The 12,497-nt window shown below is 47.8% G+C and overlaps 5 protein-coding genes across 5 annotated transcripts; 3 read left to right on the forward strand and 2 right to left on the reverse strand.

Moving 5' to 3' along the window:
- The first annotated feature begins 65 nt into the window (after window positions 1-65).
- P175DRAFT_0456764 (RMD1 family protein) lies at window positions 66-1,664 on the forward strand. Its single transcript, XM_040894637.1, has 2 exons — window positions 66-516; window positions 574-1,664. The coding sequence occupies exons 1-2, from the start codon at window positions 178-180 to the stop codon at window positions 1,540-1,542; spliced, it is 1,308 nt and encodes a 435-aa protein (XP_040753169.1). The 5' UTR covers window positions 66-177; the 3' UTR covers window positions 1,543-1,664.
- Window positions 1,665-1,834: 170 nt separating this feature from the next.
- On the forward strand, window positions 1,835-3,798 carry P175DRAFT_0515837 (T2 family ribonuclease). The gene is made up of 6 exons (XM_040898879.1): window positions 1,835-2,283; window positions 2,391-2,685; window positions 2,806-2,998; window positions 3,085-3,333; window positions 3,397-3,494; window positions 3,593-3,798. Exons 1-6 carry the CDS (start codon window positions 2,006-2,008, stop codon window positions 3,734-3,736), a joined length of 1,257 nt encoding a protein of 418 aa, XP_040753170.1. The 5' UTR covers window positions 1,835-2,005; the 3' UTR covers window positions 3,737-3,798.
- A 532-nt stretch (window positions 3,799-4,330) lies between these two features.
- On the reverse strand, window positions 4,331-7,335 carry ace2 (putative C2H2 transcription factor (Swi5)). The gene is made up of 4 exons (XM_040892569.1): window positions 7,223-7,335; window positions 6,388-7,148; window positions 4,477-6,324; window positions 4,331-4,357 (listed from the first exon to the last, which is right to left on the reverse strand). The coding sequence occupies exons 2-3, from the start codon at window positions 7,064-7,066 to the stop codon at window positions 4,667-4,669; spliced, it is 2,337 nt and encodes a 778-aa protein (XP_040753171.1). The 5' UTR covers window positions 7,067-7,148; window positions 7,223-7,335; the 3' UTR covers window positions 4,331-4,357; window positions 4,477-4,666.
- A 1,198-nt stretch (window positions 7,336-8,533) lies between these two features.
- On the forward strand, window positions 8,534-9,150 carry P175DRAFT_0435185 (ubiquitin-ribosomal 40S subunit protein eS31 fusion protein; the record flags this gene model as incomplete). Its single annotated transcript, XM_040893714.1, has 3 exons — window positions 8,534-8,627; window positions 8,705-8,985; window positions 9,061-9,150. 3 exons carry the CDS (start codon window positions 8,534-8,536, stop codon window positions 9,148-9,150), a joined length of 465 nt encoding a protein of 154 aa, XP_040753172.1.
- Window positions 9,151-9,508: 358 nt separating this feature from the next.
- P175DRAFT_0500657 (glycoside hydrolase family 18 protein) lies at window positions 9,509-11,346 on the reverse strand. The gene is made up of 7 exons (XM_040896998.1): window positions 11,054-11,346; window positions 10,862-10,962; window positions 10,556-10,809; window positions 10,462-10,491; window positions 10,360-10,409; window positions 10,248-10,308; window positions 9,509-10,198 (listed from the first exon to the last, which is right to left on the reverse strand). The coding sequence occupies exons 1-7, from the start codon at window positions 11,246-11,248 to the stop codon at window positions 9,540-9,542; spliced, it is 1,350 nt and encodes a 449-aa protein (XP_040753173.1). The 5' UTR covers window positions 11,249-11,346; the 3' UTR covers window positions 9,509-9,539.
- Between the last annotated feature and the right edge of the window lie 1,151 nt (window positions 11,347-12,497).

Below are 12,497 nucleotides of genomic sequence, written 5' to 3' on the forward strand. Positions count from 1 at the left end.
AAGCAGCCCGCTGTGTCGCCGCTTTTTTCGGCTTCGGCTTCTTTCGCTTCACTATCCGATGAACACCGGAGAGTCCGCGTCGACCTTACAGATCCTCTGATTTCAGGATAATTTACAATCTATTATGAGATGCGCTGAGATTCCTGCTTTCTTTCCCTTCTCACGGTCGCTATTACCATGTTCGCGCGACCGTTTGTCTCTTCAATTTGCAAACGGCCGGTAGCAACTCGGCTTCTCAGACAGCCCCGAAGCCAGCATCTCCATGCATCATCCCCATTGAGCCTCCCTCGTCGAAAGGATTTCTTCTCCTCCAATGCATTCCTCTCCCAGAAGCAGTCAGCAGTTGGTGATACCGCCGATGAATCACAACAAGAACTTCACAAGCAGAAAAGGAGGGGTGGAAGGTCACCCGCGGCACCGACTTCATTACGAAGAGTTGCAGTAGAGGCCCAAAGATCGAAGGATGGGTTTATATCAAAAGCACAGCTGAAAGAGCATGGGCTATATCAAACGAAGGTTTGGATCCCGCATAATTCTGTGCAGTTCCTCACTAACTTGTACCTTTACTACAAGGCAGTCACTGCCTACGCCGTAGCCGAGCAATTCAATATTCGCATAGTCAGAGACATCCTTCAGGAGAAAGGCTACGAACCAGACCCCTTAGCAACAGGCCTATACCCTCAGGTTGTCCATATTCAAGTTCCTCTAGACTCCATCCGGCGAGTCAGCAATCCTAACACCACCGGTCTATCCTCGGACGAGGTCGGCGATATCTTTGTCTTCCCTTCTGGGACGGTCGTCGCGTGGGCACTTCCTGAAGGATTTACGTCTTTTTTGGCAACCAGAACGCTACTTCCAGCAGCTGAAGGAGCCCACATTGATCACCTGGAAACGGAAGACCTCGAGTACGTCGAGGATACGCAACGAGAAAACAGCAGCATTAAAGGCGATACCATTATTCTTGGGACCAAGCCGAGTATGGAGCTTGCGGAGCCGCAACCGCCCGGTCACCAGTCCGTGAATACAGTCTTAACGAAGGTCGCATTTTCTTCTGGGCTGGCCCGAAGCACAAAGCTTGCTGTGCTAGAAACGCTGCTTTCCAATTACTTTGAATCTACGAGAGCAATTCCGACACTTCTGTCTCGAGGATCCCGCCTTCCTTTCACAAGAGACTTCATTCTTCGAAAAACGGGCCAGCTACTTAGCGTTCGTGCGCAGCTAAATCTCTATTCAGAACTCACAGACTCTCTCCCGGATATTTTCTGGGATAGTCGGCATGAACTTGGACTTGAAGGATACTATGAGCAGGTAGGGCGAGCACTCGATGTAGGCATTCGTATCAAGCTGTTGAATGAGAAAATGGACTATGCACAGGAGATAGCCAGCGTTCTCCGAGAGAGATTGAGTGAGACACATGGCCTCCGACTAGAATGGATCATCATCTTACTTATTGCTGTCGAGGTTGGCTTTGAAGTTCTTCGGCTCTGGAAAGAACGGGCCCAGGAGCAAGCGTCTGCAGAAGGGAAGGCTAGCAACGCATGAATATTCTCCATCCATGTATATTATTATGACATGATCCTCTCCTTGATGTTGCACGTCTATTTTCTTGTTATATATTATACCCCCTACTCTTATTAGAATAAAACGAAACATTCCAAAGTTGGGATTTAGTTCTTCTTCCTTCGGCGGCTGACTCTACTAACACGTGCTCCCCTGATAAGCTCTTATCAGCAGACGGATGCCATGTGACGTCTTGCGGTCAGTCATATGACGCGCATTGCACGTGCAGGTAACCACCACAATCCAAGAGCTGCCTTGAGCTCTTAATCATTTTAAAGCATCTCAATTAATTTGTTTCTCTAAAATATCTACATTTTTTATCATTGGAGAAATTGCTGTGACCTTGGAAACCACCAGCAGTTCTCAAGTTACTGCAGGCCAAAGACCCTGTCCACAATCAGCCCAAGTTGACTCAGCACCCCCCCAGGTACCTCCAAGAAGCCTAATGGAGCAAGGGTTACTCGATAGTATCCCTGGGCCTCAGCAAATCCTGAGGACCATAACGGGCTCTCTAGGCCTCTCGTCTATTTCCAATCCTGAATTGAGCCCACCAGCTCATACATATCAGCAATGCCCTCGGGCAGAGCTTAGCTGCAAGACCAGCTATCATGGCCAGGATACATGCTGTTTTAACTATCCAGGAGGTCAAATGCTCCAAACACAGTTCTGGGATGCTGATCCAGCGATTGGACCGGAGGATTCCTGGACTATTCATGGACTCTGGTGAGCTCTAATCAGATACCCCAAGATCGTATCACAGGCCTACCTCTGCTACTCAACAAGGCACTTGGATTACAATTCCTTTTCTAATACTTCAATCATATGTCTAGGCCAGATCACTGTAATGGAGGCTTTGATCAGTTCTGTGATTCAACTAGAAAATACAGTAATATCTCTCTGATTCTGGTTGACGCCGGTCGAAGAGACCTCTTGGATGAGATGACCATGTACTGGAAGGATTGGAAAGGCGATGACGCGCACCTTTGGGAACACGAATGGAACAAGCACGGTACCTGCGTCAGCACGCTCGAGACCCATTGCTACTCCGACTACTTTCCACAAGAGGAAGTTGTTGACTACTTCGACAAAGCAGTCGAGCTGTTCCGTGGCTTGCCTACTTACAAAGTACGTCTCCCCTACCCTTGGCCTACAGCCAAAGTAGCTATTTCACACACACACACACACACACACACACACACACACACACACACATACCCAAGTTCTTAAATATGCTAACTGGACTAGACATTAGCCAATGCAGGCATTGTACCCTCGCACACCGAGACATACACCCGTAGTGAGATCGAAGATACCCTATCTAAGGAGCACGGGGCTACCGTCACAATTCGATGCCGATCCCACCATCTAAACGAAGTATGGTACTACTACAATGTTCAAGGACCCCTGCAAACTGGGAAATTCGTGGCATCTGAACCAGGTCTGTCCTACCAACTAGACCCATCTATCTTTCTCTATATTATCCTCCATTCTCATAACAGAATACTAACAATCCATCGCTTCTAGACGGCCAAACATCCAACTGCCCCAGCACAGGCATCATCTATCAACCAAAGACCCCCCGCAAGAGGCCCGGCCACGAACCCACTACAACCCGACACCCTTCCGAACCAACAAACCCCCCCGGGATTCCTTTTCTTGGAAGAGGAAATCTCATGGTTTCAGCGATGGGCACTCAACGAGGCTGTATAATCAGCCGCGGAACATGGTACACATCCGGCACATGCGCAACCTTCCGAGGGAAGAAAGTAACTGGTGCGTTATTCGCCCCCTTTCCCTTCCCACCTTCCCCATCTAACCTGATAAACTCTTGGACAGACGATACATTCACGCTCGAATCGCGCCGAGGAATCTGCGCAATCGAAGAGGATATGTTCACCTGCGGTCCCCATATCTCATCTCCAATGGAGTTCAGTGTAAGTTCTATTCTATTCCACTCTTAAGACCTATAATTTTTTTTTTTTCACATTTATGTATATATCTATATTTCTCGTTACTAATATTGAATGCGCAGCTCGAGGACGGCAAACTCTCTTACCGCGGAAACACGAGTTTCTTCGCCGACAAAGCACCAAAGGGCACAGTGCAGAGCGATATCTTCGCTTCCGAGGACAACCACCCCATTGAGTTGGCAATTACTTGGAGAGGGGGTCATTGAGATTAGTATCTCAATGTATTCATCCTCTAATTCGCATTGGTTTCTTGCTTTCTGTTTTTTTTGTATTGGCTTTGGTTCCGGGTTCATGTTCATTGTCTACGATATACTTGCTTATTTACTACTTGGGACAACTTAGACAAATAGAGAATATATAAAGAAATGGTGTACAACTAATTACGCATAGAGGAGTTGCAATAGCAAAGAGGAAAAGAGAGGTAGATATCGCCAGTGGATCTCATTCGTAATCTAGAGTACAGGCCAACAGACAACTTCCCAAGGATTGGGCCTGAAAGCATCGAAATCACAATACAATGCTCTGCTCCTTTGGCTCTCTCCATAGGTAGAGTCTTGAAACATAAAAAAAACGTAAACATCATAAGCAAGCAAAGATAGGGTGGAAAGACAAATATCAAGGAATATCAAGCATCATCAACATTAAGCATGAAGAACAAAGGAAAGGACGGCCTGTAAAGAAAAACAAAAAAGAAAAGAAAAGCAAGACTCCGGTCTATTAAGCGGTTCAGTTCCCTCAAGAGATGAGAGAAAGAAGAAAAGAAGCAGAAAAAAAAGTCCCAGAATTGTCGTACATGTGCCATTGAAGGAGAGAAAAAACCCACCCACCGAGAAGGTAGGTAAAAGAAAGAGAAAACCAAAATGCGCGAAATTTTTGGGGTCAAAAGCGTCAAAAGAAAACAGTTTAGTTCGCTCAAAATCGGGGTCGTCGTAGAATTGTACATGAGTCTCATATCGTGCCATGCTATAAAAAGAAATCGTTGTCATAAGCATGGTTCCAGTCGTTGATAGTCAGAAGTCGTGAAGAAGATATATTTCAAGATATACCACATTAGCCATTATCACCTCAGGGTCATTGCGTCATCAAGTCCGTGTTCAAAAGTTTTTTTTTGTTGTTTTCTATTTCTCGGGTCTCATTCAGTCCATGAAGAACTCCCTGGTCATAACATCGGATGATTGCTCATCCATGTGGAATTGGAAAGAGAAGAAATCATCTCCCATTGGGTGACTTGTGGAGAAACTCTTTCCTGGGAGGAGATCCATGCTACTATCAAACGACGAGGTGTTCACATAATCAGGAAACGTTGCCATATCAGGATCAGTCAAGTCCGCGAAGTCGTGCTTTCCATAGCTGGTGGTAGCGTCTTGGTTCATGAAGATGTCAAGGTCAGACGGGTGGGAAGCATCGCTTAGGGTTGGTGCTGTGTGTGGAGACGACAGAGCATGGGCGCTTGAACCTGAAACCGTCGAAAATGAACAAGCAGTGGAAATAAGCGGCAGGCCTGTCTCTTCAATAATGCTTTCAAGCGGTTGTTTGGACGGTGAGAGCGGCAGCATTTCGTCTTCGGAGATGGGGGTGACTGATCGCGGGCTTCCGGTGGCCGATGACTTGCTTCCCATGCCGTATCTGGGCGACTCGGGAGGAGTGAAAGTGAAGACTTCGGGGGGGAGCGAGTAATTAGGATTGCTAAAGGCCACCATTTCGCCCGCGCAGCTAGAACCGTGCAAACTCATATTTTCGAAGATCTCTGATGGGGGCGTGTTTCGTGAAGTGTCCGACGCGGAGGAATCATATGACGGTTTTTCAGCGATCTTTTGACGAGTTCGAGATGCCTTGTCGTGTCTCTCTTCCATCTCCGGGCGGTGTTTCTTGGGTCGCCCTCGCTTTGTCGTCTTTCGCACAATTCCCTTGTAGCCGCCAACGCACATTCCCCTTTGTCGATGTCGGGTCAAGGCATCGTGCCTTGCAAACACATTGCCACATAAGCATTCGTATGGCTTGTCTCCTGTGTGAATTTTGGCGTGGCGCTTCAGGTCATGTCCACGAACAAAGCACTTGTTGCAATGATCGCACTTGTATTGACGGTCACCTAGGTGAGTCTGCACATGGGACTTGATGTTTTCCTTGCGGCCAAACCGCCTCTCGCAGCCAGGATGCAGACAAACCCATTTCCCGTCTGCCGGATCAGGTCCGTGGATATAAGAGGCAATCTCATCAATGGTAACGCCGGTTTCTTTAATCGAGGCATGTACCCGAGCATCAAGGTTGAGATTATCGATCGAAGCGACTCGGGGAGAGAGCTTGGGCTTTACCACGGACGCACTTGACGGTGTGCCTACTACCGTCTTCCTGGAATTCATACGGCTAGGCGTTGCAGGGTAGATTGGGAGCTTGTGCTTCGTGTGACAATGATCTTCGGCACTTGGCATGGCTGCGAGTTCGGGGGAGGATGTGAAAGACGAAGACCCTGAAGATGGGGGATAATGGCCTTGTGATATATCTTCCGACTTAGATATCTCGAAACTGGAACCCTGCTGGTAGTCAAACGAATCAAAACTATCAATGGAAAATGACGCTGTATTAGGGGGGGAGGGCATCTCAATCTTTGGCTGGGAAAACGTCGTCCCAGCCACTCCTTGAAGGGATTTGGCGCGCTGCATGTATGAAGACTGGGACGAGCCAGCTGTGGCGATATTCTGGCTATTTACCGGAGTTACTTGCATGTCTCCACCGTATTGAGCAATATCTACTGGTTTACTGAATGGTGTTGTTGCAGGGGTAATGGGAAGATATTCTGTAACTCAATCAGCGGCTGTATAGGACGTCGTCGGACTTAACATGCACAGTGGGGGCTTACGTGTGGTATTTTTCTTGGGAGTATGTGGACGGTACGAATTGCTTGCGTCCGACTGGGTTGATTGTCGCCTCATATTTGTGGGACTTGTTGCATTGGCTCTGTGTTGCATCGTCGCAGCAATGTTGTCGTGTTTATAGATATCCCAGGCACCATTGTCGAGAAGCTGGCCTCCGACGAGTGTGTTGTTGCACTCCAGGCTAGCATTGTGTAGCTGCTGCTGCTGCTGTTGAATCAGGTTCAGGTTGATGTTGACGTTGACAGGCTGGCTATCAAGACTCTGGTCTTCGGTTTTCACAAAGGCTGGGTTCATGTAGGATATATGTTGCTGGTTTCCATGACAATTGCTGTTGCTCAGAGCCTGCAAGTCTTCTTGGATGAAAGCGTGGCAGTCAGTGGTTACAGAAATCGGGGCTGAATTCGAAGCGAACGACATATGTGGCTGATGTTGAAGTACTGTTTGGTTAGTGATGTGATGAGAACCATCTTGCACAGGCTGTGGTCTTTGAGCTTGCACGGCCCGCTGGTCCAGACTTTGGCCGCGGCGATGGGCGTGATATCTGCGCAAAGCTTGTGGGGCAAGACTCGGAGGTTTTGCAGCGTCGAGAGCGGTTGGGGTTGAGATTTGCCGGCGATGTTGTCGGTGTCGCCCTTGGACGGCACTATGTGGGTTGGCTAACATGGCGGGCAAAGAGTGCTCGCACCGAACGGAAACTCGTCGCAGAATTGATAAACTGGCAGTTGACAGATCACTTTGGTTGGATCTATGAAATCAGATATGTAAGTATATTCCCCCGATGCATGCTGCACAGGCTGGATGGGGCTTCAATATACCGACCTCACGCAGCGCTAGCCGTCCGGCTGGGCCAAACAGATGGGAAACGAAGACCGTCCTGTACCAGTGTCAGTAAGTGGACTCCTAACGAAGGACACAAACTAGAAGGAGAAGTTTGAGAAGAGAGCCGACAGGCCTCGCAACAAAGGCAAGATCAAGACGTTAGACCGCTTTTTTTCCGGCGGGCTGGATCTATCTCAAGGCTGGCTGCGCCTGTTCTTTAATCTCCTCAAGAAAAAGACGAAGATGCAAATCAATCGAGGTCCAAAAGCGACTCGCGCGATTGCTAGACGAGTGAAGCTCAAGATCTGATGGAAGTAAATGGAGAGCAATCCCCAAGGAAGTTAAGGTATTTAGAGGTGGGAACCCGGGAAAGGTGGATGGAGTTGGTGAAGCTATCCACGGTTCAGATCAACAATGGGGGTAGTTGGCCCAGCAACAGAGCTCCAGGCGCCCAGCGCCCTTGGCATGGAATCGGACGATTATTTGCGCAGGCAAGAGTGGATCGATTTTTTTTTTTTCATTTTTTTTGGCGCCCTGGCTCAACTAGGCTAACCGCTGAATACGAAGGTACGGAGGGGGAGGAAACAGATGGCTCGATCGCAATAAGGCTGCGCGATCTGGTCGTTTTTTCTGCAAGGAGCTAGTCCTGGTTCCCGCCTCGCAATCCTCCGTATGCAATCTACGCATCCCCGGCCCGTCTGTGGCCTGTGAGGGTTTGAGACATTATTACTCATAAATCTCCCTTTCCTCACAATAGTTCACTAATAATTGACCCCTATCAAGGTCCTCTCCGGTCAATTATTAACTACTCCCAGGAAAGGGCGGCCGGCGGTTTATGGGAGAAAGTACGGAGTACGGGTTTGATACCTTCAATTCAAGGCATTGATGACATCAGCGTCAACAAAGTCCCGTGATTCGGGCTCAGTCACATGACTCTCGGATTCAAGATACTCCGAACAAACTACACTAACCCGAGTTGGGGATTTTATCTTCACGTGATCACACACAACCGATTTTAACGAACCCAACCCTCCACATTCAAAGATCTCTTCCTCACGATCTCCACGAAGGTTGAGGAAGACAAGTCTTGTCGAGGTGAGTCTCAATATCCTTCCAAGAAAACGCATTGTTATCATAATTCAACCCCGACTCTCTTCTCTCTCTGCGACTGCGCATTTCACAAATGAAGAGGGCAAAAAAAAAAAAAAAAGGAAAATAAAGAGCGCCGGAGATGACACACACACACACACACACCCAAAGCCTCATCGCAGAAAGCTAACCACCCCTCTCCATTTCTAGGCCTTCATCAAAATGCAGATCTTCGTCAAGACCCTTACGGGTAAGACTATCACCCTCGAGGTGGAGTCTTCCGACACCATTGACAATGTCAAGTCCAAGATCCAGGGTTCGTATTTTAATCTCTCCCCCCTCCTTCTCTAGATCATGAAACTAATTGAAAAAAAAAAAAAAAAAAAAAAATAGACAAGGAGGGTATCCCCCCTGACCAGCAGCGTCTGATCTTCGCCGGTAAGCAGCTCGAGGATGGCCGCACTCTTTCGGACTACAACATCCAGAAGGAGTCGACCCTGCACCTTGTGCTCCGCCTGCGTGGTGGTGGCAAGAAGCGCAAGAAGAAGGTCTACACCACCCCCAAGAAGATCAAGCACAAGCGCAAGAAGACCAAGCTCGCTGTCCTCAAGTACTACAAGGTTGATGGCGATGGCAAGATCGAGCGTCTGCGCCGCGAGTGCCCCTCCCCCGAGGTATGCATATCCACCCCTTCATCCCTTTTTTTTTTTTTCTCGATTCTCGGGATCTATAGCTAACAATTCATCTAGTGCGGTGCTGGTATCTTCATGGCTGCTATGCAGAACCGTCAGTACTGCGGAAAGTGCCACCTCACCTACGTCTTCGATGAGTCCAAGTAAACGGACCGTATTCGGGTCGGAGAACCCGCCAGTCTTTTGCACTTCCGGTAGTGTGTGTCTAGCGATGGCAGTGTCGGGGTAACATGGGATTGGCGTGGGAGGTTTTAGGACGTGTGCGTTATGATCGTTCTAGAAGAGCCTTGATATACTCAAAACATGAATGAAAAAATCTTCTCAAAAAAAAAGACCAAAAAAAATATTCCGTATTATATATATATTGTAGTCGGGATCTACCAGGTTTCGTAGGAAAGATAGTATGTACAAATCAACCAACAACGCAGTACTGCATGCCTATCAACTGCGGTATCAGTCATCACCAAATCAAGCATTAAAAAAAAAAAAAAAAAAAAAAAAAAAAGGACACAAATGAATGAACACCCGACAATGTCTTAAGGGAAACCGGCCCTCATGTTATCATACTGGCTATCGGGATAACTGATGGCATTCTGAGACTGATCCAAGACCGAAACACCCCCGATACCATCAACAAAGGTCCCAATCAGGCTGCCGTCTGCTTTATTTGCAGTCTTGCCCCCCTTGTCACCGCTTGTCTCCCACCACATCCCACCGCCGAGCTGATGCTGCTTAATGAAGTTGACTTTGATCTCACCCATACCGACGGTGTCGTAGGAGATCATAGTGCGAGTCGACGCATCATAAGACCATGAGGCACCAATGTTGGTGTCCAAGTACTCGGTCGCTCCTGGCCGTGGAAGAGCCTTGTAATCCCATACACCCTGTTCCCAGCTTCCCTCGCCGACGCCAGAGAAAGGCCTTCCGGGGCCATCGGTGTTGGTAAAGGCACGGCCGTATAATGGCATACCCAAGATGATCTTGGAGGATGGCACGCCTCCAACTCGGACGTAGTGGTTCACGGCCTGGATGGTCGAGAATGGGGTTGATTGGGCATTATCGCTGGAAGGATAAAGATTTGCCTGGTGACCAGCGTTGGTATCCCAGCTACCAGCGTAGTCGTAAGCCATGAGGTTGTAGAAGTCCAAGTAGGGCGTCATCTCCCGAAGTCTAAGCTTGTTGTAGTTTTCAGGGCCTAGAGATGTTAATTCCATATCGCCAATGTCAATAGGAGGTGTGCGTACCGGCGGGACAAGCAATGGTCAGGAGGAACTTGCGATTCGCTCCTGCAGCGGCATCCAGTGTCTGCACGGCTTAGTATCGGGGTTTTTAGAAGAAGGGAGCAGTAGAACATACCTCACGACACTTCTGGAGGAGGGACACCAAGTCCTGTGCCTGTTGGTCATCTATAGCTTATTAGAATCCCTTTTTATGGCGTAAGATTCGTTCCAAACATACTCTGGGGATACTCCCAATCAATATCAATGCCTTATTTAATATCAGCATCTTGTCAATCAGGCCTCTAAGGAGAGAGGAGAGGGGGGGGAAATACCATCAAAACCAAGGTCAGTCACGAGCTTGGTAGCAGTCTGAGCGAAGGTAGTGCGTCCCGCATCAGTACTGGCCGGCTGGGCAAAGTTCGAAGAATAGGTCCATCCTCCAATGGAAAGCAGGACCTTCAGTTGTCTATTCTGCTTCTTCAACAGGAAGAGCTGCTTAACACAGCCGTAGACATTGTTGCCCGTATCATTCCACGAATCAGTGGGGTAGTGTTTTTCAATGTCGGACCAGGTGTCTGACAGGTAGCTGTGCAGTAGTTCAGCCTTGTGTTAGTGCAGAACTCAATTGGCACACTTACACTTCGCCCGAATCCGGACGGACATTGGCAAATGCATAGAGAACGTGGGTGAGCTTATCCGCAGGGAGATCCTGCGGGTTATAGTTGCGACCATAGATTGCCTACTTGATGATGAGTTGACATTGGATATATTTTCTCGCAGTAGAGTGGGAGAAAAAAAAAATAAATAAAAAGACAAGAAGAGCCACTCACCCAATTGACAAAATAAGCCACGGTCTTCATCCCGGATGCCATGGGGAGGGTAGTAGTAGATAGGTTCTTGAAAGCTGTTGGATTCCTGAGCTGTGTAGGCAACGGAGGGGTGTTACTTCCAATGTAATGGAGAAGGAGAGCAGCAGCAAGAACAAGCAGAATGCACACGGCATATAAGAACTTGGGGAAAGCCATGGTGTACTCACTCAGAGGGAGCGTTCTTTGAGATAATTCTGGAGCCTGCTTTGAAGCTGTCAGTCCGGGATATCATTTAGTTACAAACCTGGGTGGGGGAGGAAGAGAGAGGAGCTTGTCTTCATCCAATGTATTAGGTACCTAGGTAGGTATAGGTAGGTACCCAAAATAACAACAATCCCTATGATTGGCTGCTGGTTGATGAGGCGGTGCAATGATGGAATTCTGGTGTAAGAATGTGGCGCAGTGTGGCTTGCGAAAGGGGCTGCTTAGCTAATCTTCTGGATTTTCTCCCAGAATCCAATTTTTGGCACAATTTCAAAATCATATTTATATTCGTACTGATTCTTGGAAGCACATCAGCATGAGACCTGTGGCTTGTGTGATCCTGCTGTCTGACCTTTGCATGCCCTCATTCTGAATCACGATGTGACTGCATCTCTCCAATCCGCGGAAAACCAAATCCATTGATAGAGAAGCTAAGTGGCTGACTTCAACTAGAGGGGGTTCCTGACCTCTGGTAATGCCTCATCGAGGGAGGAGTCATGAGAGCTTTTGCATTTCCCTGGGGTTGATAAGCCCAGAGGAAACCGGGGGAGGAAAGGCTATATCCAATCTCAACTGATTTTCAGCATCATCCAGCATAGAAGGCACATGATGATGTTCAGGTTGGAGATCATGAACCTAAGCATATTTCGCCAGCCTGCTGTACTTCACGAACGGGTGAAGATGATTAGTATTTCAATTATAGTGCTGCCATAATATCATAGTGTCCTGACTTAAAACCTGACAGCAATCGACTGGGGAATTCGAGCTAACTTGAACCAACTGGACTATCTGGATTCCTATCACATCATCACTATAATAATAATAATAATATACAGCGTACCCATACTCATATCATACCCTAACCATAACATATCCACAGTAAAAAAAAAAACAAATAAACCCACCCACTAAACTAACTTAGATACATAACTTGGCTTCTGGAAAGTCCTCAGCTGAACTCACCCACTAACACTTGTTCCTCGGGAGCTGATTGGCATCTATGACGTTAAGCTACTGCAGGGCTCCTTAGCACGGCCACGACACACTTTTTCTTTCTTTTTCGTTCCGACACTTGCATTTCACTATCTAACTAGCTAATACTAATAGTAGATATGTGGGATTATATCCACTAAATCCTTCTTTAGGGTTCTTAGTCGCCAAGCCGATATCCTCTTTTTTTGCCTCCGCCCACGCCCGGTTG

Source organism: Aspergillus ochraceoroseus (assembly GCF_002846915.1).
Source record: "Aspergillus ochraceoroseus IBT 24754 chromosome Unknown P175scaffold_3, whole genome shotgun sequence".
NCBI classification, from domain to species: domain Eukaryota; kingdom Fungi; phylum Ascomycota; class Eurotiomycetes; order Eurotiales; family Aspergillaceae; genus Aspergillus; species Aspergillus ochraceoroseus.